The sequence below is a fragment of the Phodopus roborovskii genome, unplaced genomic scaffold, assembly GCF_943737965.1.
Source record: "Phodopus roborovskii unplaced genomic scaffold, PHOROB, whole genome shotgun sequence".
Classification (NCBI taxonomy): domain Eukaryota; kingdom Metazoa; phylum Chordata; class Mammalia; order Rodentia; family Cricetidae; genus Phodopus; species Phodopus roborovskii.
Window position 1 is genome coordinate 2,312,124 of NW_026125665.1, and position 25,330 is coordinate 2,337,453.

The following is a 25,330-nucleotide window of genomic DNA, read 5'->3' on the forward strand; positions in this document are numbered from 1 at the left end:
TGGGGTTTTTTTGAGCTGTGCAACTTGGGTTAGATGCTTGCCCTCTCTGAGCTTCAGTTTGCTTTTCTGTTGTCTAGTTCAGGCTCCTTACAGTGTGGAGGAAAATGGGCCTTGTGAGGAAGCTGCACACCTGAAGAAAGCTTAAGAAATTTTATGTAGACTAGCCAGGGCACAGGAGGCAGGATGAGGACCCAAGGCACGGTGGGAGGACTTTCTTCACTGTTAACATGCAGCAGAGTCTTAGCTCACAAGTCCCATAGTGGTGGCCAGCCTGCTTCCTCACACCCTCTCTTTGGGGGCTTTATCTCCATTAATCTGCCCACTGCTCCCTCCAAAGCCCTCACGCTAGAGGTATGAAGTCCAGAGGGCCCAGTACTCATCTGTGTGACCTCCAGTATGGGGTCCTGATTGGTTCCTCCGTGCTGCAGGCTGGCTCCACCCCCATGTGTTGGCCACCTACTCAGGCAGGAAGGGGCAGCTGTGCCTGCAAGGGTTGGGCTGGCCCAGCCCAGACTCCTCTAGCCATCCCTGGTCAGGGGCCAGAGGAGGTGCGAGAAGGGCCTGGGGAACACAGTGCTTCTGAGAGAAGGTACCAGGCTGGGGCCAGTGGTCTGAGCCGTCCTGGCCTGGGGTGGGAATGGGCTGTCCCAGGCTGGGGCAGGACAGGAGGTCAGCATCAGGTGTTGATTTCTCGCTCAGAGTCCCTGGCCACCGGTATGTGGCTTGGACTCAGATTAAGCTCTTTCTTCCTCTGTCTTCTTCTCTTCCTTTATTTCTTCCTCCTCCTTCTCATTCTCCTCTTCTTCCTCTTCTTGTCCTTGCCTGTCCTCTGCACTGCCCTGGGTCTCCTTACCTTCCCAGGCCTTATGACCAATCTTTTAATTCCCTGTTTCTGTCCCTTTCCCATGCACCAGGATCTCACATTGTGCCTATTTTCCCTGCAGGATGCCACAGCTGAGCCTGTCCTGGCTGGGCCTGGGGCCTGCAGCAGCTCCTCTAGGGATGTTTCTACCCCTGGCTGGGGCCTCTTGCCTCCTGGCTTACATCCTGACCCAGGCTTATGGCATCTATGAAAACTCATCGCCTTCGCTGTTTCCCTCAGCCCCCAAACGAAACTGGTTCTTGGGTCACCTGGGCCTGGTGAGTGTGCCTGTGAATGGGTCCTGGGGTATCAGGGTAGAAGGAACTGTGAGAAGCCTGAAATGGGGCTCAAAGATCTGGGGACAGGGGTGGGCTGGGGTCTAGGACAGCAAAATGATGTCATTCCACAGATGTGCTGTCCTGAGCCCTTTCCACCCAGTTTCTTCTGTGCATCCATCTCCAGCTGTCTTCCCCACAGACATCCATGCTGCAGGGCTCCTAGCACAAGCTGAGGATCTTGGTGTGCTGGGCTTGAAGCCTCCTGAGTCTAGATCTGTGCCAGTCCCCAGCTTCTATCATGTCTTTTCAGCCCATCTCTGGCTCCCTCTGGAGACCCTCTGGAAATGAGCTGCAATCCCACCCAGGCACACCCAGGGGCGTAGCAGGGTTCGGAGAGCTCTGGGGTCTGGCTTCCCACCCCCTTCAGCATCTTCCTCTTATGTCTGGCCTCTCTGCTGAGGCATACCAATGAGCCTGTTGCTCAATCTAGACGTGAGGTGTCCTCTCGCTTCCCCTTTCAGATGCCTTCCCAGAACCCATCGTCCACGCCACACCTTGAACATCGACTTAGATCTGTTTTACCCTCTGTGTGATTTGGTAACATTTGCTTTCCTTGTAAATGGCACAGTGCCAGGGGAGCAGAGGTTCAGCTGGACCACAGGCTGCTCTGCCAGAGTCTGGTGTCAGCAGATGACAGGGAAGAGCTGGCACTCTGATGGAGACCTAGGGGTCCTTTCTGTTCCCTTGGGGTCTGCCAAGGCTACAAGTTCCCCAGGTGTAGCCCTTCATTGCAGGAAGAACCAGAGGCTACAGTGGTGCCAAGCTAACATTTCCTGGGAAGATGTGAACAAGTGTGTATTCACCCCCAGGAGGCACCCGAGTAGCAAGTTTACCAGTGTTCAGCTCGATGACAGCAATGGGTTTATTAGGTGTTTTTATACAGAGAACAGGAGAGGGGTTACTTGTAGGATCATGGGTGATCCCCAAACAGCTGTATCATTATAAGGGCACACCATCCGGGGTGACAACTTCATGGAAGTTGCACCATAGAGTCCTGATTTAAAAGCCTCCCTTTTGTGTATACACTAGTGTATCCCAAGATCCCTTGCTGCTGGGGGGAGAAGAGTCCCAGCTGGAGTTCCAGAAGAGGATCTCCTGACCTCTGGAGTCTAATAACTCCATCATCATTATTACCATTGGCCTGGCCTCTGCTCTAGTTGCCATGACTACCAGGAAACATTGAAAATGACATTCTGTTAGGCCTAGAGGGAAAAGTGCCATAGTAAAAATGGGCCACCTAGACCATGGAGGGATATGATACACTTTGGGAACAAGTCCTGAGACCACACTACCACCCACCATCTCCCCTTGTGAGTTCCCTCTTGTGGTCTCTTCTGACACTGGGACTCCCAGGGTAAGAAAATCTATACTCCAAAGCCAGGGTAAACAACATGGTGTTGAGAGACTTCAGGGAACCCTGAACTAACTTCCACTAATCTGGGGTAAGGCTTTGACATCTTGTGTGTTTCCACCTTTCAGACTCTTCGGGACTTGGAGTCTTATGAGCCCCAGAAGGAATGTTCCAATTTAGAGAAAATTGTTATACGACATATACTAACCCTGCCTGTTGTGAATGCCAATGCCCAGCGGGTGACACTAGTTTGGAGATTCTGGAAACTCCAGGAGTCAGGTTATAGTTGGAAGACATAGATCATTAGGGACAGGTTCTTGAGGGTATCTTGTCTTCTGTGCTTTCTTATCTCTTTTTCCTTCCTGTCCGTGTGAGCTGAAGAACTAACTCCCTTACCATAGGCTCCTGTTGCCATGGTGTAAAACATCAAGTGGGTGGGCCCCACAATCATTGACTGAATGCTCTGAAACCTTGATTGAGCATTTCACTTGTTCTTTCAGGGATTTTACTCACAGGTCCATGATAATAACTAACACAGAGATTAATGGGTGATTCTGGAGGAACTCAAGAGTCCAGAATCTGGTGAGAATTCAGACTGTGCCTGTGAGGTAATGACTGTGCCCATGAGGTAATGTAATGACTGTGTCTGTGAGGTAATGACTGTGCCCGTGAGGTAGTGACTGTGCCCGTGAGGTAATGGCTGTGCCCGTGAGGTAATGACTGTGCCCGTGAGGTAATGACTGTGCCCGTGAGGTAATGGCTGTGCCCGTGAGGTAATGGCTGTGCCCGTGAGGTAATGACTGTGCCCGTGAGGTAATGACTGTGCCCGTGAGGTAATGGCTGTGCCCGTGAGGTAATGGCTGTGCCCGTGAGGTAATGACTGTGCCCGTGAGGTAATGGCTGTGCCCGTGAGGTAATGACTGTGCCCGTGAGGTAATGGCTGTGCCCGTGAGGTAATGGCTGTGCCCGTGAGGTAATGACTGTGCCCGTGAGGTAATGGCTGTGCCCGTGAGGTAATGGCTGTGCCCGTGAGGTAATGACTGTGCCCGTGAGGTAATGACTGTGCCCGTGAGGTAATGACTGTGCCCGTGAGGTAATGACTGTGCCCGTGAGGTAATGACTGTGCCCGTGAGGTAATGGCTGTGCCCGTGAGGTAATGACTGTGCCCGTGAGGTAATGACTGTGCCCGTGAGGTAATGACTGTGCCCGTGAGGTAATGACTGTGCCCGTGAGGTAATGACTGTGCCCGTGAGGTAATGACTGTGCCCGTGAGGTAATGACTGTGCCCGTGAGGTAATGGCTGTGCCCGTGAGGTAATGACTGTGCCCGTGAGGTAATGACTGTGCCCGTGAGGTAATGACTGTGCCCGTGAGGTAATGGCTGTGCCCGTGAGGTAATGACTGTGCCCGTGAGGTAATGGCTGTGCCCGTGAGGTAATGACTGTGCCCGTGAGGTAATGACTGTGCCCGTGAGGTAATGACTGTGCCCGTGAGGTAATGACTGTGCCCGTGAGGTAATGACTGTGCCCGTGAGGTAATGACTGTGCCCGTGAGGTAATGACTGTGCCCGTGAGGTAATGACTGTGCCCGTGAGGTAATGGCTGTGCCCGTGAGGTAATGACTGTGCCCGTGAGGGTAATGACTATGCCCGTGAGGTAATGACTGTGCCCGTGAGGTAATGACTGTGCCCGTGAGGTAATGACTGTGCCCGTGAGGTAATGACTGTGCCCGTGAGGTAATGGCTCTGCCCGTGAGGTAATGGCTATGACCGTGAGGTAATGGCTATGACCGTGAGGTAATGGCTGTGCTTATGAGTCTTTAGCTGGGGTAAACACTGTGCTGGTAGTTGGGGTAGAGGCCATCTGTTCTATGGAATTTTTCTCCAAATTGCAACATTCCTTCCAAATTGAAACATTTGCTCCAGAAAGGAAAAGGGTGCCTCAAGAGCCTAGGAGGAATAAAAGCTTAGGAAGTTCTTGGGGGACCTTAACCCAGCAGTATAAAAAGGGGTAAACCTTTGCTGGATAGAGACTCTGACCAGCCAAACTGCACAAAAAAACTATTCGGACTGTGGAATTGCCTGCAAGCTATACAGAGAGCTCCAGGTTGCTTTTTTCATGAATTTTCTGGAGTGGGGTGCAATCACCTATGTTGGGATGGGTTTCCTAGTGATACAGCTGCTTTTGAGTCATCCCTGCTCCCTGTAAGTAAGCCCCTTCCCATAATCCTGTTAGCAACCCCAATAAAACCCATTGGTTGGCCAAGTCAGACATAAATTGGTACAACCCTTACTTTTGGTCTATCATGGTGAATAAGGTGTTGCAATTTCCCAGAGAAACTGTCACACAAAGTAGCAAAGAAATTATGGACATTTTGTTCTTGCTCTAAGACTTTGTGGGAGGCTCACTTTAAAGATGTGTGTTTGTGTGCACGTGTGTGTGCGTGCGTGTGTGTGTGTGTGTGTGTGCGTGCGTGCAGTGCTTACAGAGGCCAGAAGAGGGTGTTGCATCCCCTGGAGCTGGAATTGCAAGCAGTTATGAGCTGCCCCACATGGGAACTGGGAACCAAATTTGGATCCTCTGCAAGAACGTGTGCTCTTAATTACTGAGTCATCTCTCTAGCCTCAAGGCTGTGTTTCAAAAGGGCAAACTAGCTCTTTCCTGCCATTCCTCTGAGGAGGCAGCCCTCTCTGTCTCTCTCTGTCCTTCTCTCTCTTTCTCCCTTCTCTATTCCTTTCCCTTACTCCTTTACCTTTCCCCAATAAACTTTCCACATTAAAAAAAATGGCAAACTAGTTTGTTTGACAGAAGGAATTTCAAAGTAGCAGGTTTCTCCAGGTTATTGCATGGTATCGATGTTTGCTTTTTAGGTATGTTTATACTGAGAATTAAGATTTTAAAAAACCAGGGCAGAAAAATACAGAAAAATGAGCAGTTTGACCCAAAATGGAGCACTGAGAAAGCTGGGGCCAAGTTGTGACTGATGAGGTGAGGCACATTGGAAAGATGGCTCAGTGGGTGAGTGGAAGAGGATCTGATTAATTTCCTAGCACCCACAGTGGGCAGCTCACCACCACCTACACACACACAGGCATTGTAATGAATAGTCTTGATTGTTAATTTGACACACATGGAAGAAGGAATCCTCTATCAGACTGATGTCTGATATATCAGACATGTCTTATGTATGTCTGTGGGAGTATTTTCTTATTGTTAATTGATGTAGGAGAGCCTGGGGTACTATGAGTGCTACCATCCCTATGAAGGTGCGCCTGAGCAGTATAAGAATGATTGATAAACACAGGCCAATGAGCAAGCCAGAGTGAGCCAGTGAGCAGTGTTCTTCCATAGTTCATGCCTTTAGATTCCTGCTTGACCTTCTGCCTTGACTTCCCTCAGTGACAGACTAAGACCTGGAAGTATAAGGCAAATAAACCCTTTCCTCCCAAATCTGCCTTGAGTCAGGGGGTTTTCTCACAGCAACAGAATAGAACTAGAACAGGGATCAGGCCATGATGTGGGGCTGTCCCCTCAAAGACTGGGCCTCCCCAGCACTGGGGAGGTGCACACAGCTGGGTCCACAGAGCTGGCTGGCTAGTCTAATTGGTGAGCCTCAGGCCAACGAGAGATTCTGTCTCAAGAAAAAAAAGTTGGGGCTGGTGAGATAGATGGCTCATTAAGTAAAGGTGCTTGCTGCAAAGCCTGGCAATCTGAGCTCAATTCCCGGGGCCCACATGGCGGAAGGAGAGAACCAAGTCCTGTAAGCTCTCCTCTAACTGCTACAATGCACACCATAACCCATGGCCACCCATTAATAAATAGAATTTAATAAAACATTTTTAAAAAACAAGTAAGATGGTACCTGGGGTTGACCTCTGGCCTTCACACACATGACCATGTGCACAGACAGCAAAATAAAATATAGAACAGTGTTTAGGATCTGAAGTGAGTATGTGTCTTCTGTCCCAAGACTGAGGTTTGGGGGTGGGGGTGGGGATCCAGGCAGGGCTCAGCAGTGTGGATGAAGTCCTGAATGGAATCCCTGGGACTCCCTGAGGCTCCCTACCCTACTTGTTCTCTCTGGCAGCCCAGAGAAGCCAACACCAGGTGGATCCTCTTCTTCTGTAGATCCAGGCCTCCGAGGAAGGGGCTCCTGTACATCCAGAACCTGGTGCGAACCTTCAGGGATGTGTGCTGCTGGTGGGTGGGGCCGTGCCAACCTGTCATCCGCGTGTTCCACCCTGCCTTCATCAAGCCTGTGCTCTTGGGCTCAGGTAGACACCGTGCTGATCCCAGCTTGCATACCTGTGAGTCTCAGGTGACCCCACTGTTGTCAGGAAGGGCTGTGGTAGAAATGCTCCTTCCGCTGCCTCATGTGACTCACCTGTGTCCAGGTGGCTCCTGTCCATTCGGGTGTCCTCCATCTTTCTGGTGTATGTGCTATTATCTGGCTGCCCCTGATTCCCACCTGGGTTTTATATGACAATGGTTTTCTCTGGGGCCACAAACAATTGGGATATGTTGGCTTCTGGTTGGCTCTTGTTGAGATGTTGTTATAAACAGCCTTTTTTCTCCTGGCGTGGCTATACTGTTTAAGAGTATCTGAAGGCTTGGACCAGGGGCTTTCCGAGATAGGACTGAGCCCTTTGAAGAAAAATCTGAATAATGTTGAGGCCTGTTTAGGTCACATCAGGGAAGTTAGTTTTAATATTTTTGTATTTATTTCATGTGTGTGTGTGTGTTCTATAGAGCAAGGGTGGCAGTCAGAAGGCAATCTGTGGGAGTCATTTCTCTTCTTCTATGTACGTCCCAGGAATTGAACTCAGTTCATCAGGCTTGGTGTCAAGCACCTTTACATACTGAGTCATCTTGCTGCTCCCAAAATGAACTCCTCCCCTCTAAAACTGTATTTATTTTCCTAAGCACTATATTTTATTTTATTTTCATTGTGTAGCTCTGGCTAGCCTGGAACTTACTATGCAGTCCAGGCTAGCCTAGAACTCATAGAGATCCACCTGCCTCTCTCTCCATAACACTGGGATTAAAGGCATGCTCCCCTATGCTTGGCCCAGAAATGGATTTTCAAATCACATCTGGGACCTGTCAATGGGGTATCCTAAGGGACGTTTGACCATCTATGTCACAGTTAGGGCAGGTCATGTGTGTTTCAGTCATGTTAGCCTATGTGTGTCTGTGTCACATGGCCATGTCAGGAGCTGTCAGCACATGCTGGAGTGGACAGGGACATTTGGGTCTTCATAAAGGTCTGCAGAATGTGATGCTGTGCTTGGCAGGGAAAACATGCTTGAGCATGTAGTAGCTGTGGGAAAGTGTGTTACAGTGTGTGTGTCATGTCAGGCCAAGTCTTCTGTGTAATGCTGCTGCATGTCTGGCCCCTCTTGTCCTGCTCCCTCCCTGCACCCTCTGCCCCTACCTCCAACCCTACCATGTGGACTTGGAGGGGAGTGTGCAGACTCCAGGCTAAGGACTCTATCCCTTCCATGTCCTCCCTCCTGACATGGTTCCTGACTGTCCTTATTCACACCAGCTTCAGTTGCTCCCAAGGATACAGTCTTCTACAGTTTCCTGAAGCCCTGGCTGGGTGAGTATCAACAGGTGAGGGGCTGGGAACACCCTTGGGGGCCAGAGGGGAAGATACAGCCATGCTGCTCCATTAGGAGATGGGCTCTTGATGAGTACTGGTGACAAGTGGAGCCGCCACCGTCGCATGCTGACACCCGCCTTCCATTTCAACATCCTGAAGCCATATGTGAAGATTTTCAATGACAGTGCCAACATCATGCACCTGAGTGTCTGGAGCCCAGGGATGAAGGGCTGTAGACAGATCTGGTCTCCAATATTCACTCAGTCAGAGGTGGTAAAATACCCACGCAGAAGCAACTTAAAGGAGGAACTTTCTGCCTCACACTCCATTTGGGGGAGCCACAGTGGCAGAGATGAGGCAACTGGTCCCATTGCATCAATGGTCAGGAAGCAGGGAGGGGTGAATGCTGGCGGTCAGCTCACTTTCTCCTTCCTGTACAGCCAAGGACCCCAGCTGGGACCACCTCTTCTAGAATGGACCATGCACTTCAGTTGACCTAACTAAATCTTCTAGTTCACTTTTGCTGCTGTGATAAAAATCCACGACAAAAAGTGGCAGCGGAGAAAGGTTTGGCTCATGTCCATCACTGCTGGGAAGTGAAGGTGCAAACTGAAAGTGTCACGGTCACGGCCACGACCACGGCCACAACCACGGCCAAAAGCAGAGAGAATGTGTGGATTCCTGCTCATTCACAGCCAGTTTTCTCCTCTCTCCACAGCCCGGGAAACTCTGTCTGGGCAATAGTGCCACTCACAGTGGAATGGGTTCTCCTGCATCAGTTGACAGTCAAGTTAATTCCCCATACCCATGCCCACAGGCTAATCTGATCTAGAAAACTCATGGAGTGACTCTTCCCATGTGATTCTAACTGTGTCAGGTTGACAGTCAAAACTAGTCAACACATTCAGATAACCTGTTACAGGGGTTAGATAACCTAATGCAGATAATCCCTCATAAGCATGCCTGGAAACTTGTCTCCTAGGTAACTCCATATCCAGTGAGGGTTTGTGTGTTCACATGTGTGTACATGTGGAGGCCCAAGCTTGAGGTTGGAAATCATCCATCTCAGCCTTACTCACTGTGGCAAGGCCTCTCAAGAAAACACAGAGTTCACAGACAGGTCCAGCTAGTCTTCCTAGCCAGCTGAACTGGGGATCCCTTATCTTTCTCCTGCATGCTGGGATTAAAGGCATGAATGGTCATGCCCGGTTGGGATCTTCTGTGACAGGAAATAAGGAAGCCTGAGGTTTTCCTGAGAGAGTTATTGCTACTCACTGAGATGTCTTCTACAAACACATCTGAGAAATAGCCCAGATGAAGAATAATAGCACAGTGAATTATTGGTATTCCTAGAAAGGATTTTCATGATCAGGGGCAGCAACCTCTCACACACCACAGGTGTGTGTGTGTGTGTGTGTGTGTGTGTGTGTGTGTCTGTGTGTGTACATGTATATCTGTGTGTGTGCTCGAACACTGGTGTGTGCATTTATACCTGTATGTGTATGTATATCTCTGTGTGTGTGTGCATGAACACCGGTGTGTGAGCATGTATACCTGTGCATGTATGTATATGTATGTGGAGATCAGAGATCAACTTTGGGTACCCTTCCTTTGTTGCCATCCACCTTGCTTTTTTGACACAGGGTCTCTTGTTGCCTGGAGCTCACCGAGTAGATAAAGCTGGCTAGCAGTTGAGCCCTAGGGACCCTCCTGTCCCCATCTCTCTGGGGTTAGGATTACAGATGCATGCCACCATGAGCACTTTTTTTTTTTTTTTTTTAAAAAAAACATGAGTTCTGGGAACTGAACTTAGATCCTCATGCGTGGGTGGCAAGCACTTTTATGACTGAGCCATCTCACCAAACCCCAGGGATATCTTTGAAATAAATTTGTAACAGTGAAGATCAAGAAAGTTAATACTGACTAAACACCTTCTGCGTCAAACATGGTCTCAGGTGCAGTCCTGTAATTTCTCCTGTCTGCTTTTACTTCCACAAATGTATGAAGTAGAGGGCGCTGCTGCCCGTAAGGTGACCCTGAAGGTCTGATATATCAGGGAACTTGCTTGTTCAGGTAAAGAAGAGATCTAGGCGCGGTGGGGTACAGGTTCCATCTTGGTTTGGTGCACAGCAAATCAGATAAAATCAGAGGCTGTTTCAGAGGGTTCCTTTTTTGGTGGCTGGGGTTGGGAAGAGGCTCAAATGGGCCCAGCCCATTCCTGTCCCCCTCTCCGGCCAGGCCAAGTGGCAGCACCACCTAGCCTCCAAGGGAAGTGCCCGTCTGGACATGTTTGAGCACATCAGCCTCATGACCCTGGACAGTCTACAGAAGTGTGTCTTCAGCTTCAACAGCAATTGCCAAGAGTGAGTAGCTGTCCTGGCCTGGGAACATGGCCCGCACACACAGGGGAGAGAGGACTGGCCAGAGGGGGAAGAATGGCTTCCTGGAGGAGGTGGCTCAAAACTAGCTTGAAAGGACCTGGGGCAGGGGAGAGAGAGTGGTCCTTCCAAGAGGTGTGATTATTCCAGTGATGGCATTGGAATGCAGGTCTGACTCCAGCAGTGAGGGTAGAGATGACGGTGTCAAGGGGGATAGATGGTGGCTCAGTTCTAAGGACCCAGAAAAGCTATGTCAAGGGATGTGTACTTCATTATAAGATTTCAAGGAAATCACTGAGGGTGTTTGAGTTTACAACAGTCAGATTTCTCCTACTGTAACAAAATATCTGAGACTATCAACATCAAGAGAAGAAAAGTTTGTTTGAGCACAGGGTTTCAGAGGCTTCAGTGATCAGTCAGTTCCTGTGATGAGGCAGTACCTCAAACTTGGAGCATGGAGAAGAGGGGGCTTTTCAAAGTAAAGAGAGATGGCAGAGGGGCTCCTCAGTTCCCACCTGGGGCTATAGTCCCTGGGGCTCTGAAGGTATGTTTTGTGACACTATTCCTGAGGGGGTGTGAACAAGCATCACTCACCCCAGCTAGAGAACCTGTGACAGACCAAAGCATGGACATCACCAAAGTCCAACTTGGTGATCCAATGAGTTCTATCAGGGTCACTTACAGGAGCAGAAATGACTCAAGGACAGCTGCATCAAGCCCATGCCAGCTGGAAGCCTGGAGCTCTCTGAAGCTCTACATGTCAGAGTGTTTCCTCTCTCCAGCAGTCCTTACTACTTATGTAACTTTGGGGAAGGAGGGACCTCATGAATCTGGTGAGTTTCAGGGATTTCCTGAGATTAGAGATTTGTTCACTTCCTGAGTCTTAATGAATCTTGCTCCAGGATGGACTGTTTCAACTCAGTGGAAATTACTGTACAATAAGGTTGTAAATAGAAATGGACAGACATTTTCTTTAGTGGTCTAACCACTTCGTAAAGGTGTCCACATTCTTGCAAATAACCCCAATTAAACTCACTGAGTGTCCACACTCCTGCAAATAAGCCTAATTAAATTCATTGAGTCACCAGTAATAACAGTTAATAATTATGGACATGGAAGTGGAAAGATGAATTGGGAAGAGGAGGGGAAAGAGCCTGGGTGGAGGAGAAAGTGAAGGAGCCTGGGGTCCACACTGTGCTCTGGGGCATAGAGGCAGCTCTCACAGACTCAATAAGTGACAGGAGATGGAGGCGAGTCTCAGGACACTTCCCTGTGGTGGATAGACTGACTTTTCCCCTGGGAGATTTCCCTAAAGAGAGCACTCTGAACAAACCAAGGTCTACCTCTGTGAGGCTGATGAGTATTGAGGCAAAAACACAGCTCTCACGTGAAGGGAAGAAGAGACTGTTTATTCTGGAGCAAAATATGACCAACCAAGGTCTTGAAATGGACTCAGGTTTCCCCAAACTCCATGTTTCAATATGGTCAGAGTTTGATGAAGTTTTATAATAACAAAACAAAGAAAGTCATAAATCTGGGGGCATGGAGAGTTGGCTCAGTGGTTAAGAGCACTTGCTTACTCTTGTTCAGGACCCAGGTTCAGTTCCAACACCAGCGTGGCAGCTCACAACCATCTGTAGCTTCAGTTCTGGGGGATCCAATGCCCTGTTTTGACCTCCGTAGGCACCAGGCATGCATATGGTACACATTATACTTGCAGGCAAAACAGTCATACACAGAAGAAAATAAATCTAAAAGTATCAAAAAACAAAGTCATAAGTCAAGGCACTTTAAAATGCATGGATGGAGGCGTCAGATAGGCCGGTTAGTGTGAAGTGGGGGATTCCGCTGTGGGGCTCAAAATCATCTGATGATGTATTTGGCATTTTTTGGTTGGTGGAAACTGGTTTTGTTGTGTTATTATATTCAGAAAGGTTTTACTTATTAGTCACAAGGATGTTAGGTCAGACACAGAGATGGGCAAAGAATGGTGACTGTTATGGGTACTAAAGGCAGTCCAAGATAAGTTGTAATTAGACTCAGTTCCTGAAGCATTCCAACTCTGCACAGTTACTGAAATTCTAATCATTGAAGCAGCCTTGCAGAAGATTCAAGATCAACTGCAATTCATTCTAGAAACTGCCTTATACGGGTTTACTAAACTTACTTACAAAGCACAATGGAGGGTTACTTTTAGGAGTGTTGGGAACCTAAAAACAGCTACACGGTCACTGAGACCCACCACCTCATGGGTATACATGCAGTCTCACCTGTATATCATGGCAGGTAATAGGGGACAGAGAGAAATTGTTGGAGTTGAAGTTGAGGGTCTCTGACCCTCCTTTCCCTCATCTACTAGGGGGCATTAATAGGTCTATTACTATCACCATAGACCTGGGTACCACTATACTTTTCTACTCTAGTTGCCATGGCTACTGGGCAAAGTCCAAGATGGCATCAAGAGTGAACACATGCTTCTAGCTTCTCCCTCCCTATGGGCAGCAGCTCAGGTGCTTCTTGGTGTCCACGTATGTTAAAGCATCACCTCCTCTATGCCTACACCCTCCAGGAAGCCTAGTGAGTATATCACTACCATCTTGGAACTTAGTGCCTTAGTGGCCAAAAGGCACCAGAAGCTGCATCTGCACATGGGCTTGTTCTATCACCTCACTGGGGATGGGATGTGCTTCCGGAAGGCCTGCCGCCTAGTGCATGCCTTCACTGATGCTGTCATCCAGGAGCGGCACCGCAACCTCTCTGATCAGGGTGATGTTGATGTCCTCAAGACCAAGGCCAAGGCCAAGACTTTGGACCTCATTGATGTACTGCTGCTGAGCAAGGTGGGTTCCTTCTGGGGAGTGGGGGGCTGGGGTTGGAGTGACAAAGTGACATGACAGGCTGAGCGTGCTCTGCCCTTACTGTGTCCTGGACCCTATCCAACCAGGCGAACTAAGGTGTCTGGAGCCCTGCATGGGTATCTGCATCCTTTGAGTCAACTCAGAGAGGGACTTAGCACAGAAAGGCTGTTCTTGACTTCCCAACTATGGGTCTAAATCTTTGCATATAACCTATACAGAGGGCAGGAAGGAGTCACCGAATACCAGCCATGCCAACTCTCCCCATCTTCACTTGTCAGGCTCAGACCTTACCTATCACCCCTGGCCCCTGGACTCATGTGGTCCTGGCTGAGAAGAGAATACAATCCAGGATACCTACCTTTGATATTGTCACATCAAAGTAGAAAGGGTCATAGACCTTCAAGAGAGACCCAGCCATGGTGGGTGAGTAGCATTTGCCAGCATAGCCAGGGACAGTTTTTATACATAGTAGGAGACAGGAGAGCTGACTTCCCCCCTCCTCTGTGGCTGGGGATAGCCTTCAGTTGGTTTAGTGCTTGCCTAGCATGCACAAGGCCCTAGGTTCCATTCCAGCACTTTGTAAACAGAGCATAGTGGTTCCTGCCTGTCATCCCAGCATGGAGGCAAATGGGTCAGAGGTTCAAGATTATCCTTGGCTACAAAGTGAGTTTGATGTCAATCTGGGTTACATGAGACCTAATCTAAAATAGAGTTGAGGGAAAGAAAAGAGATGGATCTTGATGTAGAGGACACTGGGCAGCCATAGAAGATGCTCGAGGACAGAAAGGACCCAGCCTTTAGAAATGATGACACAGCGACTGTTACAAGCAGGTTTCCCCTACTGGCCTGGTCCCAAAGCCCCAAATAACATACAGAAATGCTGTATTAGATATAAAGCTGTTGGCCTGTTACTAGCATTTCTTATTGGCTAGCTCTGTCTTAAATATTAACCCATTTCTATTCATCTAAGTATTTCCACGTGGTCTCATCTTACCGGAGAGAGGGTCCACACCTCTGTTGTCTTGGTCTTATATGTTAACTCTCCTACCTGTCCCTGAAACCTCCTTGTCTCCTCTCTTGCTTTCCTATTGGCCAACATTGCTTTATTCATTAACCATTATGAGAAACATTTACAGAATGACATCTCCCATCACAGGGACTTTCATAGTTGAAGTTCTGGACACTTTTGCTCATGTAAAGAACAGAGGTTGGCATTGAGTGTCTGCCTTGATCACTCTCCATCTTGCTTTTTTATGGATTTGGGTTTTTATTATATTTAACATGTATGGATGTTTTGTCTGCATGTATGTATGTTTACTCCATATGAGCCTGGTGCTCAAGGAAGTGAGAAGATGGCTTCACATCTCCTGGAACTTGAGTTACAGTTGTAAGCCACCATATGGGTGCTGAGCAATCTCTCTAGTCCTCCACCTTGCTTTTTGATTACATTTTATTTATTGATTGATCGATTGGTGGGGTGTGTGTATGCTCACAGGTCACAGAACAACTTGGAGTAGTTTGTTATTTCCTTCTACTGTGTGGCATTCCTGAACTCATGTCTCCAGGCTTGGTGGCAAGTGCCTTTACCTGCTGAGCCATCTCACCAGTGTTTGGAGACTCAAGATCAGCTGCACTGGCTAGTTAAAGAGCTCCGGGAGTTCACTTATCTCACCATCTAGGATCACAGGCAGGTGCCACCATGCCTGGCTTTTATGTGGGTGCTGGGGATCTGAACTCAGGCCCTCCTACTTGAGTGACAAGTGCTTTACCCACTGGACCATTTTCCCAGCTCTGGGTCAGTCACAACTATAATTTTCAAGCAGCCAGTTTGACTGCTATAAGACTTGGGCAGCTTTGAAGAGGGAGGGAGTGAGGGATGGTGGCAGGAGTGAGGAGTAAGGAGGGGAGAGAGGGAACTCTGCTTTGAAGTGTGAACTAGGTCTCCTTAGTGACTTCTATAAGCACACAGGTCAAATATCTCCAGGGGGAGAAGATTCTTGGGTTTCTATTTTAATAGCATTTTAAAATCACACCATTTATTTGTTTGTTCATCTACTGTGTGTATCTATGTGTGTGGGTGCCTGTACCACAGTACACATGGAGGCCAGAGGACAACTTCAGGGAATAAATTTTCCTCTTCTGTGTGGATCCTGGGATTAAAGTCGAGTCATCAGGCTTGCAGCAAGAGCCTTTATGCATGGATCCTTTCTGCAGGCCTTTTCCAAGATACACACAACAGCACACTCTTTGGAATAATGTTCTGCTTCTGACTTCAAAGCAATCACACTCAACTCCTTCTCCAGACACTTGTAGTACAGGGATAAAGAACATTGTTGGGTTGCTGGTTCCTCCAGAGTTAGGACAGAGGCCAGCAGCTGGGATGATGTCACTGGTGTAGGACTCTGGTGCAGGGGTGTGGATAGTTGGTTGTCCATATGGACCAGGGGTCTTTGGAGACTGTCTCAGGTTAGACACAAGAATATGCAGAACTGGTGCCATTTGGTGTCTTGCCTTGTCTTCAGGACGAACATGGCAAGGCACTGTCAGATATGGACATCCGAGGAGAGGCCGGCACCTTCATGTTTGGAGGTGAGTGTCTGTGCACTGTGTCTGTCTGGGCACCCTGGTGACGTGGGAGGTGGATGCTGGATCCCTCTATCCCTGTCCCTTCCCTGTCCTTCCTGGCAATTACACTTCCTGGTGTTCACTTGGTGATGCTGAAGCGGCACAGACTCCAGGATGCCTATCTACCCCTTAGGCCACGACACCACGGCCAGTGGGCTCGCCTGGGTCCTGTACAACCTGGCAAGGCACCCGGAATACCAGGAGCGCTGCCGGCAGGAGGTGCAGGAGCTCCTGAGGGACCGTGAACCTGAGGAGATTGAGTGGTGAGCACAGGTGCTGGTGTGTTTCTGAGCCCCTCTCCTTGGCTTTTTCCTCTAGAGAAAAGACAAGATGGGAGAGGAAAAGAGAGAAGAGGAAGTCTGCATTTAGATGGGGAGAGAGGCTTTGAAAGATGCAGGTGAATGGGGAGGAAAGGACAGGAGGGAGCAGGAGACAGGAAGGTGCATGTGTGGTGAGGCTAAGAGGAATCAAGCCGACAGCAACTGAGGCCAGCAGCTTAGACTGGGAAAGCAATGGTGTCTTTGAATTTAACCCAAGAGCATTTATGGGGCCCAGGAAAAGTTTGAGGACAGGAGAGACCAGCTCTATATCATAAAGGTCCTTGTCTGTTTTTCCAAGGTCCTTCCCTGTCAGATTGACCTAACTGTACAATCCTTTAATCATCTATGAAAACTTTAGCTTTGTTTATTGGAGTTCCCTTGAAACATGAGGTGTGGAGAAGCTGAGGGAAGAAGAGCCCTTGAGTCAGGAGTTGGAGATAAGTTTGGGAATCATAACGAGACCCCGTCTGCCTCAAATCAAAACAGGACTGGAGAAATGCTGAGGAGCCCAGTTCAGTTCCCAGGACCCATGCTGGACTGCTCACAATTGCCTGTCACTCTAGCTGGGGAGGATTTAATGCCAGCAGCCTCCTTGGACACCTGCATGCAAAGACACGCACACACAAACACACACACTTTAAAACTCTTTAAAAAGCCAACCAAACAAAAAGGCATTCTTGGAGTGTTATGTAAATAAATAAGCAAACAAATGCTTGCTTGCAACCTGGAAGCCTGCAGGAGGAGGACCAGTATGGCGCTGGGCCTAAGGGGTGAGTGATGTGTTAGAGTTCAGATTTTGAACCAGTTAGCTGCCCACATCTAAAGAACACACATTAAAGGTTTCAGCCAGCTTGTTGGCTCTGCATTCATTGTTAAAGTTTCTCAGTGGACTCTGCTGTATTTTCTAAGCATAAAATTACTGCCTGGGGTGGTGAATAGGGCTTTGTGGGAGAACAGCATGCAAGGCCAGGGGATGGATCCTAATTCCCACAAAACCAAAACTAAACCCAAAACAAACAAAACCAAAACAAACCTCCTGAGCACCTCTTTCTGCTAAACGACACATTTACTCTCTACAGCAGTCTTTCTTTCTTTTTTTTTTCTTGGCTAATTATATTTGTTAGTGTCTCTAGTACAGTAATGAGGAAGGGCGAAAGCATTAGATATATTTATTTTACTTTTTACTCTGTCATAGTTTGGTTTTCCTCTTTCTTCCAGAGACAATTCTTTTGCAGACTTGTTAACTTAAAAATTACTTTTATTTTAAAATTACACATATGCGTGTCTGTGTGTATGTGTGTGTATCTGTGTGTGTGTGTTTCTGTGTGTGTGGGTATGTGTGTGTCTGTATGTGTGTGTGTATGTCTGTGTGTGTGTGTATGTGTGTGTATGTGTGTGTATCTGTGTGTGTGTGTGTCTGTATGTGTGTGTATCTGTGTGTGTGGGTATGTGTGTGTCTGTATGTGTGTGTATCTCTGTGTGTGTGTCTGTATGTGTGTGTATCTGTGTGTGTGTGTGTGTGTGTGTGTGTGTGTGTGTGTGTATGTCTGTGTGTGGGTGTGTGTATGTGAGTGCACTGCCTGCAGAGACCAGAAGTCAGAGTCTCAGAGTCTCTGGAGTTGGAGTTATGGGGCAATTGTGAGCTGCCTGATGTAGGTGCTAAGAATTGAACTTGGGTCCTCTTAACTGCTGAGCCATCTCTCAGCCCATTTGTTGACTTTTTATACCGCTGGCATTTAGACATTGAATTATCTCAGAAAAAGATTCTAAATCTACCTGGATACACTTTCTTTGGTATTTTCCTAATTCTATGATTTAATTGTTTAATTAAAAGTTAATTGCTAATAAGCACACAATTAAGCTAATTAATCAGTAAGCTAACCAACAGTTAATTAATAACAGAGTGTCACTGTGTGCCATAGGCTTGTCTGGAACTCATAATCCCCCTGTCCCAGCCTTCCCACTGTTGGAATTTTGTTTTTGTTTTCTTTTTTTTTTAAGTTATATTAACTGTGGGGCGCTGATGGTGCACGCCTTTAATCCCAGCATTCGGGAGGCAGAGGCAGGCGGATCTCTGTGAGTTCGAGACCAGCCTGGTCTACAAGAGCTAGTTCCAGGACAGTCTCCAAAGCCACAGAGAAACCCTGTCTCAAAAAACAAACAAACAAAAATTATATTAACTAACTAGTGTTGCTGTTAGGGATTGAACTCAAGTCTTCAGACTTGTCTACAAATGCCATCTAGTCAGCCTGTGCTTTTACAATGGTCAAGTACTTCATCTTAAGATGATTTTATTATAGGGAGAAAGCTTTCACTGGGTCACAGAGTATTGGAGCAGTGCGCTCATTTTACCTGGTTAACTACTGGTTGGGTTTCTCAGGGACAACCTGGCCCAGCTGCCCTTCCTCACCATGTGTATCAAGGAGAGTCTGCGGCTGCATCCCCCGGTCACTGCTATCTGCCGCTGCTGCAACCAGGACATTGTGCTCCCAGATGGCCGGGTCATCCCCAAAGGTACCCACGGCACGGGAGCGGGGGTGTCCCGCAGACAGACAGTGGGTCCAGCCTATAGCAGTTTGTCTTGACTGCTTCCCTTCCTTCACAGGTGTCATCTGCAGAATAAGTATTTTTGGGACACATCACAATCCAGCTGTGTGGCCTGACCCAGAGGTGCTATCCCTTAATTTTCCTATGTTGTGGACATGTGTGTGTGTGCTGGCCTTGACCTCATGCTGTAGCCAAGGATAACAGTAAACTTCCTGACCACCTCTGGTGTGTTGGGATCACAGGTGTCCAACACCATGCCTGCTTTATGTGGTCCTGGGGATGAGATTCAGGGCTTGGAGCCTGCTAGGCAAGTGCTCTACCAGCTCAGCTACTTCCCCAACCCAATCATGTTTTGTGAAGCAGGGTCTCAGGTATCTCAGGCTAGCAAGGGTGTCACTATACAGCAAGATTGACCCTGAACCATTGATTCCCCCTGTCTCCACCTCTGGGGTGCTGAGATGACAGGTTTGCACCCATTCGGTTTTATGCTGGTGATTGGGAATGGAATCCAGGGCTTCCAACTGCTCCTGAAAGACCTGAAGAGCGTGGACCTCCACGCTCCCACTCAGGAAAGGCGACACCCCAAATCACTCATGAGAAGCGTCTCGATGCAAATAGCATGAGGAATTTTTATTCCAAGTGCACTAGGGTCCACAGTCATGCGCCACACAGGGGTAGAGGACTGAGGACCTCGAGGGCAGAATTGAGATAGCTTTTATAGGATTTACATCAAAGCTAACAAGGCCAGTTTCAAAGCTAGCCTGTTATTTTCACTAGGCCTAAAAGCAAGGTCATGGGATAGTTCAAAACTTGGATGGTTAGTAAGGTTTCCTAGGTTACAGAGATTTCACTGAGTACAAAGTTTTTACAAGGTGGAATTGTTCAGCATACCTGCAAGGTTAGGGGGTTTTCTTTCTCTAGGACCAGCGGGCTCAGTGGCCTTGTCCTTAAGATAATGGGGGGCAGGGAGAATGTACTCTCCAGTCAGGGAGTTATCTACATCTATTGACAGAATCACTTGTTCTTTCTGGTTTTCCCTTCTTGCCATGAGTCCCGTGTCTTTTAGTTATTAATTTTCTTTGTAGTCAGGATGACCCATAACAATTCCCAGACTGTTGTTGAGAATAACAACATTCCTCAGAAACTAGGTGGTTATGAACAATAATAATAATTTCCAGAAACCGGTCATCGTGACCAAGATATTTCAGGTGTTTTCTTTTCCTGAGCTTTGCACGCAGCTAGGGTGATTTTTAAATACATGATGGTGGATATTTTTAAATTTCTAACTTTTAGTGGTCATTAGAGAGTTAGGCTGTATTTTCATCCTTTCACTCTTAGGCATACCCTGAACTCTAGGCGAGCACTCTATCAGTCCAGGAGGCAGAGATACCAATTCTTCCACCACCCAGGAAGGACTCTCTGCTCCTGGTTGTGCTTGAAGACTGCACTCACCCACCATGTCTTTGTATCTCCTGCAGGTCTACAATCCCTTCCGATTTGATGCAGACAACGCCAAGGGCAGGTCACCCCTGGCTTTCCTTCCCTTCTCTGCAGGGCCTAGGTGAGGCCAGGAGTGAAGGGATGGAGCTGGCCTGACAAGGGGAGTTAGGGTGCTGGGGACGGGACGCAGGTGCTAGGATCTCCCTCCTGCCTCTTTGCACAGAAAAGGTTTGGGGAACTGGGAGGGGAAGGTGAAGAGCCCACCTCCATGCTCAGAGTCGCCACCTGGCCTGTTTGGTTGCTGGTCTGGATCAGGCTCTGAGGATGGCTCATGCGTGGTTCCAGATAGCTTGGCCAGGGGCCAGTTTCTAGTGCTATGTTGGTCCCGGTTGGGGTCTAGAACACAGTCAGAAAGAGTCCCTACTCTGCTCTTCGCAGGAACTGCATCGGGCAGACTTTCGCCTTAAGCGAGATGAAGGTGGTGATGGCACTGAGGCTGACTACAAGGAACCGCGCAGACAGCCGGAGCTGATCCTGCGCGCAGAGGGCGGGCTGTGGCTGCGGGTGGAGCTGCTGAGCACGCAGTGACCCCACACCTGACTCGGGAACCCCTGACCTTCGCTCTCCCAGCAATAAAAATCTATGTCACCCAAGTCTGAGCCTCACCAAACATCAGTAGGGATGCTATTGGGAATCCAGGTGGCGCACCTCCTATGAGCCACAGGCAGCCAGAGGTGTTTGAGCAGGAGAGGGATGGGTAGAATTTAAGGGATAGGAAGACTAATATTATTGTTACCCAGGAGGCAAGGCTCCGGGCACACATGTGAGGGATTACCTGTAGGTGGCGCCATTACAGAGTTTGGGTTTCGGTTGAATAAAAAGGAAAAAGCCTGGATTTGGCGATGGCTGTGCTTAAAGGACTCTCACGGTCCACGTGGTGGCTCACAGTTCCAGGGAATCCCATGTCCTCTTCTGGCCTCCACAGGCACTGGCATGAATGTAGTGCAGACATAATACCCACACACTTTAAATAAAATAATGATTTTTGTTTTATTTTTCGAATTTTCAAGACAGGGGTTTTCTGTGTAGCTCTGGCTGTCCTGAGACTTGCTCTGTAGATCAGGCTGGCCTCAAACTCAGAGATCTGCCTGCCTCTGCCTCCCAAATGCTGGGATTAAAGCCATGTGCCACCAGCACCCAGCAAATAAAGTTAAAAAAAAAAAAAAAGAGAAAGTGAGCTGAGCACCACGTGCCCAGCCACCTCATGCTGAGGCCACCATGCCGTTTCTGCCCTGTTGGACTGTGACCAGAATTAACCTTCTCTATCCTGGTTACTTTTCTATTGCTGTGGAGAGATACAATGAGAAGGAATTATATAGATTCTGTACATTCTACACTATAGTATAGCTCATGTCTTATCCACAAGCAAAAGGTGGAGAGAGCTAACAGTGAAGGGCCTGGGCTTTTGAAACCTCAAAGTCCTGACACAGTGACATGCCTCCTCCAACAAGACCTCTATTTTATTCAAGTAAGGTTTCTTCAGAGAAACATAACTCACAATCTGAATATATATATGGAATTTATTAGAGTGGCTCACAGTCTGTGGCCTGACTCTTTCAACAATGGTTGTCTGCCAAGGGAAAGTTTAGGGAAACAGTAGCTGTTTGGTTTATGAGGCAGGATGTCTCAGCTAGTTTTTAGAATATGCTGGAATCCTGAAGAAGTAGGCTCTAATGCAGCAGTTCTCAACCTGTGGGTCTTGACCCCTTTGGGGTCAGATGACCCTGTCATAGGGGTCACATAAGACCATGGGAAAACACAAATATTTACATTATGATTCATAATAGTAGCAAAATTACAGTTATGAAGTAATGAACATACTGTGGTTGGGGGTCACTTCATGAGGAACTGTATTAAAGGGTTAGCACAGCGTTAGGAAGGTTGAGAACCACTGCTCTTATGCCAGTGATGGAATGAATTTACCAGCAAGAGTGAGGGTAAGCAGGCTAAGAGCAAGTTTCCTTTATCTGTACTTTGTATAGGCTGCCACCAGAAGGAGTGGCCCAGATTAAAGGTGGCTCTTGGCACCTCAAATGATCTAATCAAGTAAAATCCTTAGAGGTGTACCAAGCATCTTGGATTTTAGTTAATTCTAGACTTAGTCAGGTTGGAAGCTAAAAATAGCCATCACAGCCACACTAACCCTTCCCAAGCATTTCCGAGAAGGGAACACACACTCAAACACATGAGCCTATGGGGCAATTCTCGTCCAAGCCACCCCACTCCCTTACCATTTGAGGGTGTTTCATTACAGCAACTGGACACTCGTGACCGAGGAAGGGCGTACCGAAGCCCCTGCCTTAGAGGGGAAGGCTTATGGAAGCCTGGTCTAGCGTGCAGAGGAGAATGGGCAGCCTGGCAGGATTCTTACTATTGTTCACTTGTATCAGCCCAACTCAGTTCTATCTGTGATTCCTTCTACCTTTAGGAACCTCCCTGTTTCCACCATGGACCCCCTGATGCTAGGTGCTGGCCAAGAGAGACAGGCTGAGCTCTCACTGTGTGTCCAGGGCTGTCACAAATGTCAAGAGGCTCCAGGATCCTTTGTCTTGTGACTATTACAGAACATCAGGTAGCCTCATGGGGTAGGATGAAGGGGGTTCAGAGCCATTCCATTTGACTCCTGAGATTTAAAGCTAGACCATTGGAAAGATAAATATTGTCTCTGAAGAGCTAGGGACCCCAAGAATGCTGGGTGCTAGTGTAAGCTTGTCTGTGTGCCAGGGCAAGTTATGCCCTCTCTGTTCATCATTTTCTTCATCAAATAACAGAGAGTAATACTACACAACCCTGAGGAGAGAGCATAAGGAACTTAGAGTCATGCCTGGTACATAGTAAGTGCTCAACAAACAGGGCTGCTGTTAGCTCCTCTCTTTGGAAGCCTCAGTGGGGCATCACAAGCTTGTCTCTTTATTTCATTTTTTTAAACTTAAAGTCAGGTGATCTAGTATTTGTGCTTGCTGAATCAGCTGTCCCTATCTTGGTGGTTTTGCATATAGGACACAGGTTGTAAATCAATTGTTATTTTTTCATATGCTTATGATTAATTTTATTTAATTTTGGGAATGGCCATTCAATAGTTTGGTATTTTGTAATACAAAATATTCTATACATTCATTCTCACATATTTATGTATTATAAAAACATAATAAGGTGCTATAATTTAATATATGTCATATAGGAATTATAAAACAAAAACCTGTTAATAAATTTTCACAAAAATAAGAAGATAATATATTAAAATAATATTTATGAGAGTCATCCCAAAATCATAGTTTGCTCACATCTCATAACAATGTATTATAGATATTTTCTTTTACAAAATAGATTTTTTTCATACAGTATATTCTTTTTTTATTTTTTATTTTATTTAATTTTATATAACAAAGTCCAATTAAATGAAAACAAACATTTATACACAATATTTGGGAATTTGGGCGTCGTTCTTTCCAAACTACTTCCTGCTGGTAAGGGGCGCTGTCTTGGGGGGATTCGAAGAAGATTCAGATATCCTGGCTGTAGTCTGTAGGGCTGTTTTGTCCAGCTGTTTTGAATGTAGGATTAGCTTGTCATACAGTATATTCTGATTACAGTTTCTCCTCCCAGTTCCTGCCGCACCTCCCCTTCCATCCAGATCCACGCTATTTCTTATTCTAATTAGAAAACAAACAGCACCGGGCATTAGTGGCGCACGCCTTTAATCCCAGCACTCTGGAGTCAGAGGCAGGTGGATCTCTGTGAGTTCGAGGCCAGCCTGGTCTACAGAGCTAGTTCCAGGACAGGCTCCAAAGCTACAGAGAAACCCTGTCTCAAGAAAGAAAGAAAAAAAGAAAGCGAACAGCTTCTAAGGGATAATAATAAAAAGTAATACATCATAACATGGCAAAACAAAAAACCGAAGGAAAAGAGCCCATGAAAAGGCATAAGAACAGACACAGACTCAGAGGCCCACTCATTTGCACACTCAGTAATCTCATAAAACACAAAAGCAGAAGCTGTGTCATATATGCAAAAATCTGTAGAGTACCCAGGACTACACAAGGAACTGTCCCAAAAAACAAACAAACAAACAAACAAACCCAAAAAACAAAACAGAACCCAAAACTGTAGGGTAACAGATAAGTAAGTAGAAATAAAAAAATAAAAAGAAAAATAAACCCTGTTATGACATTATGAGACAAGAACCTTCTAGAGTTGTTGCTGAGTTCCTTTTCTGTTGGCCATCAGCTGCTGGGCAGCTTGCCCCTAAGAGTGCTTTGTTTCCCTAGTTTTCATTTGCAAGTGACAGCTTCTGGGTTAGGAACTGGGTGTGTGTCTACTTCTTTTAGCTCTAGGACTGATGGAGGTTGTCCTTATGTATATGTGTTTGATTCTCTTATTGGTTGATGAATATAACACTGTGGCCATCGAGGCAGGAAGTATAGGTAGGGCTAGGAGACAGGGAGAATTCTGGGAAAGGTAGGAAGAGTGGGCCTGCCACACAGAGTCCCAATGCTGCTGAAGGAATAACATCCTGGGGCATTACCAGGTAAGCCTCTACCTCACGGCAATACATAGATTGATAGAAGTGGGTAAATAAGTAAGACAGAGCTAGCCAATATGAAGCCACAAACCAACAGTTTATAATTAATATAGTGTCTGTATATTTATTTGGGGCTCAAGAGTGGCAGGACACTGCCGGGCTGAAAAAACTTACATCAACATAGGACCCCATCTGGTGCAGACCCGTGCAGGCTGTGCCTGCTGCCTCAATCTCTGTGAGTTGTATTTAGACAGCCTTATTTCCTTGGTATCCTCCATCCCTTCTGCATCTTACATTCTTCCTGCCTTCTCTTCTTCAGGGTTCCCTGAGCTCCGAGGGAAGGGATTTGGTGGAGACATCCCACTTAGGGCTGAATGTCCCAAGGTCTCTCATTCTCTGTATATTGTCTGGCTGTGGGTCTTTGTT

General features: G+C 47.4%; 1 protein-coding gene across 1 annotated transcript; it reads left to right on the forward strand.

Annotated features, from left to right (window-relative positions):
- The first annotated feature begins 526 nt into the window (after positions 1-526).
- On the forward strand, positions 527-20,973 carry LOC127217266 (cytochrome P450 4F3-like). The gene is given in 15 exon segments (XM_051178205.1): positions 527-589; positions 945-1,144; positions 4,646-4,655; positions 6,693-6,823; positions 8,098-8,151; positions 8,228-8,361; positions 10,399-10,517; positions 13,102-13,372; positions 15,913-15,979; positions 16,149-16,278; positions 18,716-18,849; positions 18,941-19,005; positions 20,361-20,443; positions 20,761-20,813; positions 20,816-20,973. Coding segments are annotated over 14 exon segments (1,545 nt in total). The 5' UTR covers positions 527-589; position 945; the 3' UTR covers positions 20,911-20,973.
- The last annotated feature ends 4,357 nt before the right edge of the window (positions 20,974-25,330 follow it).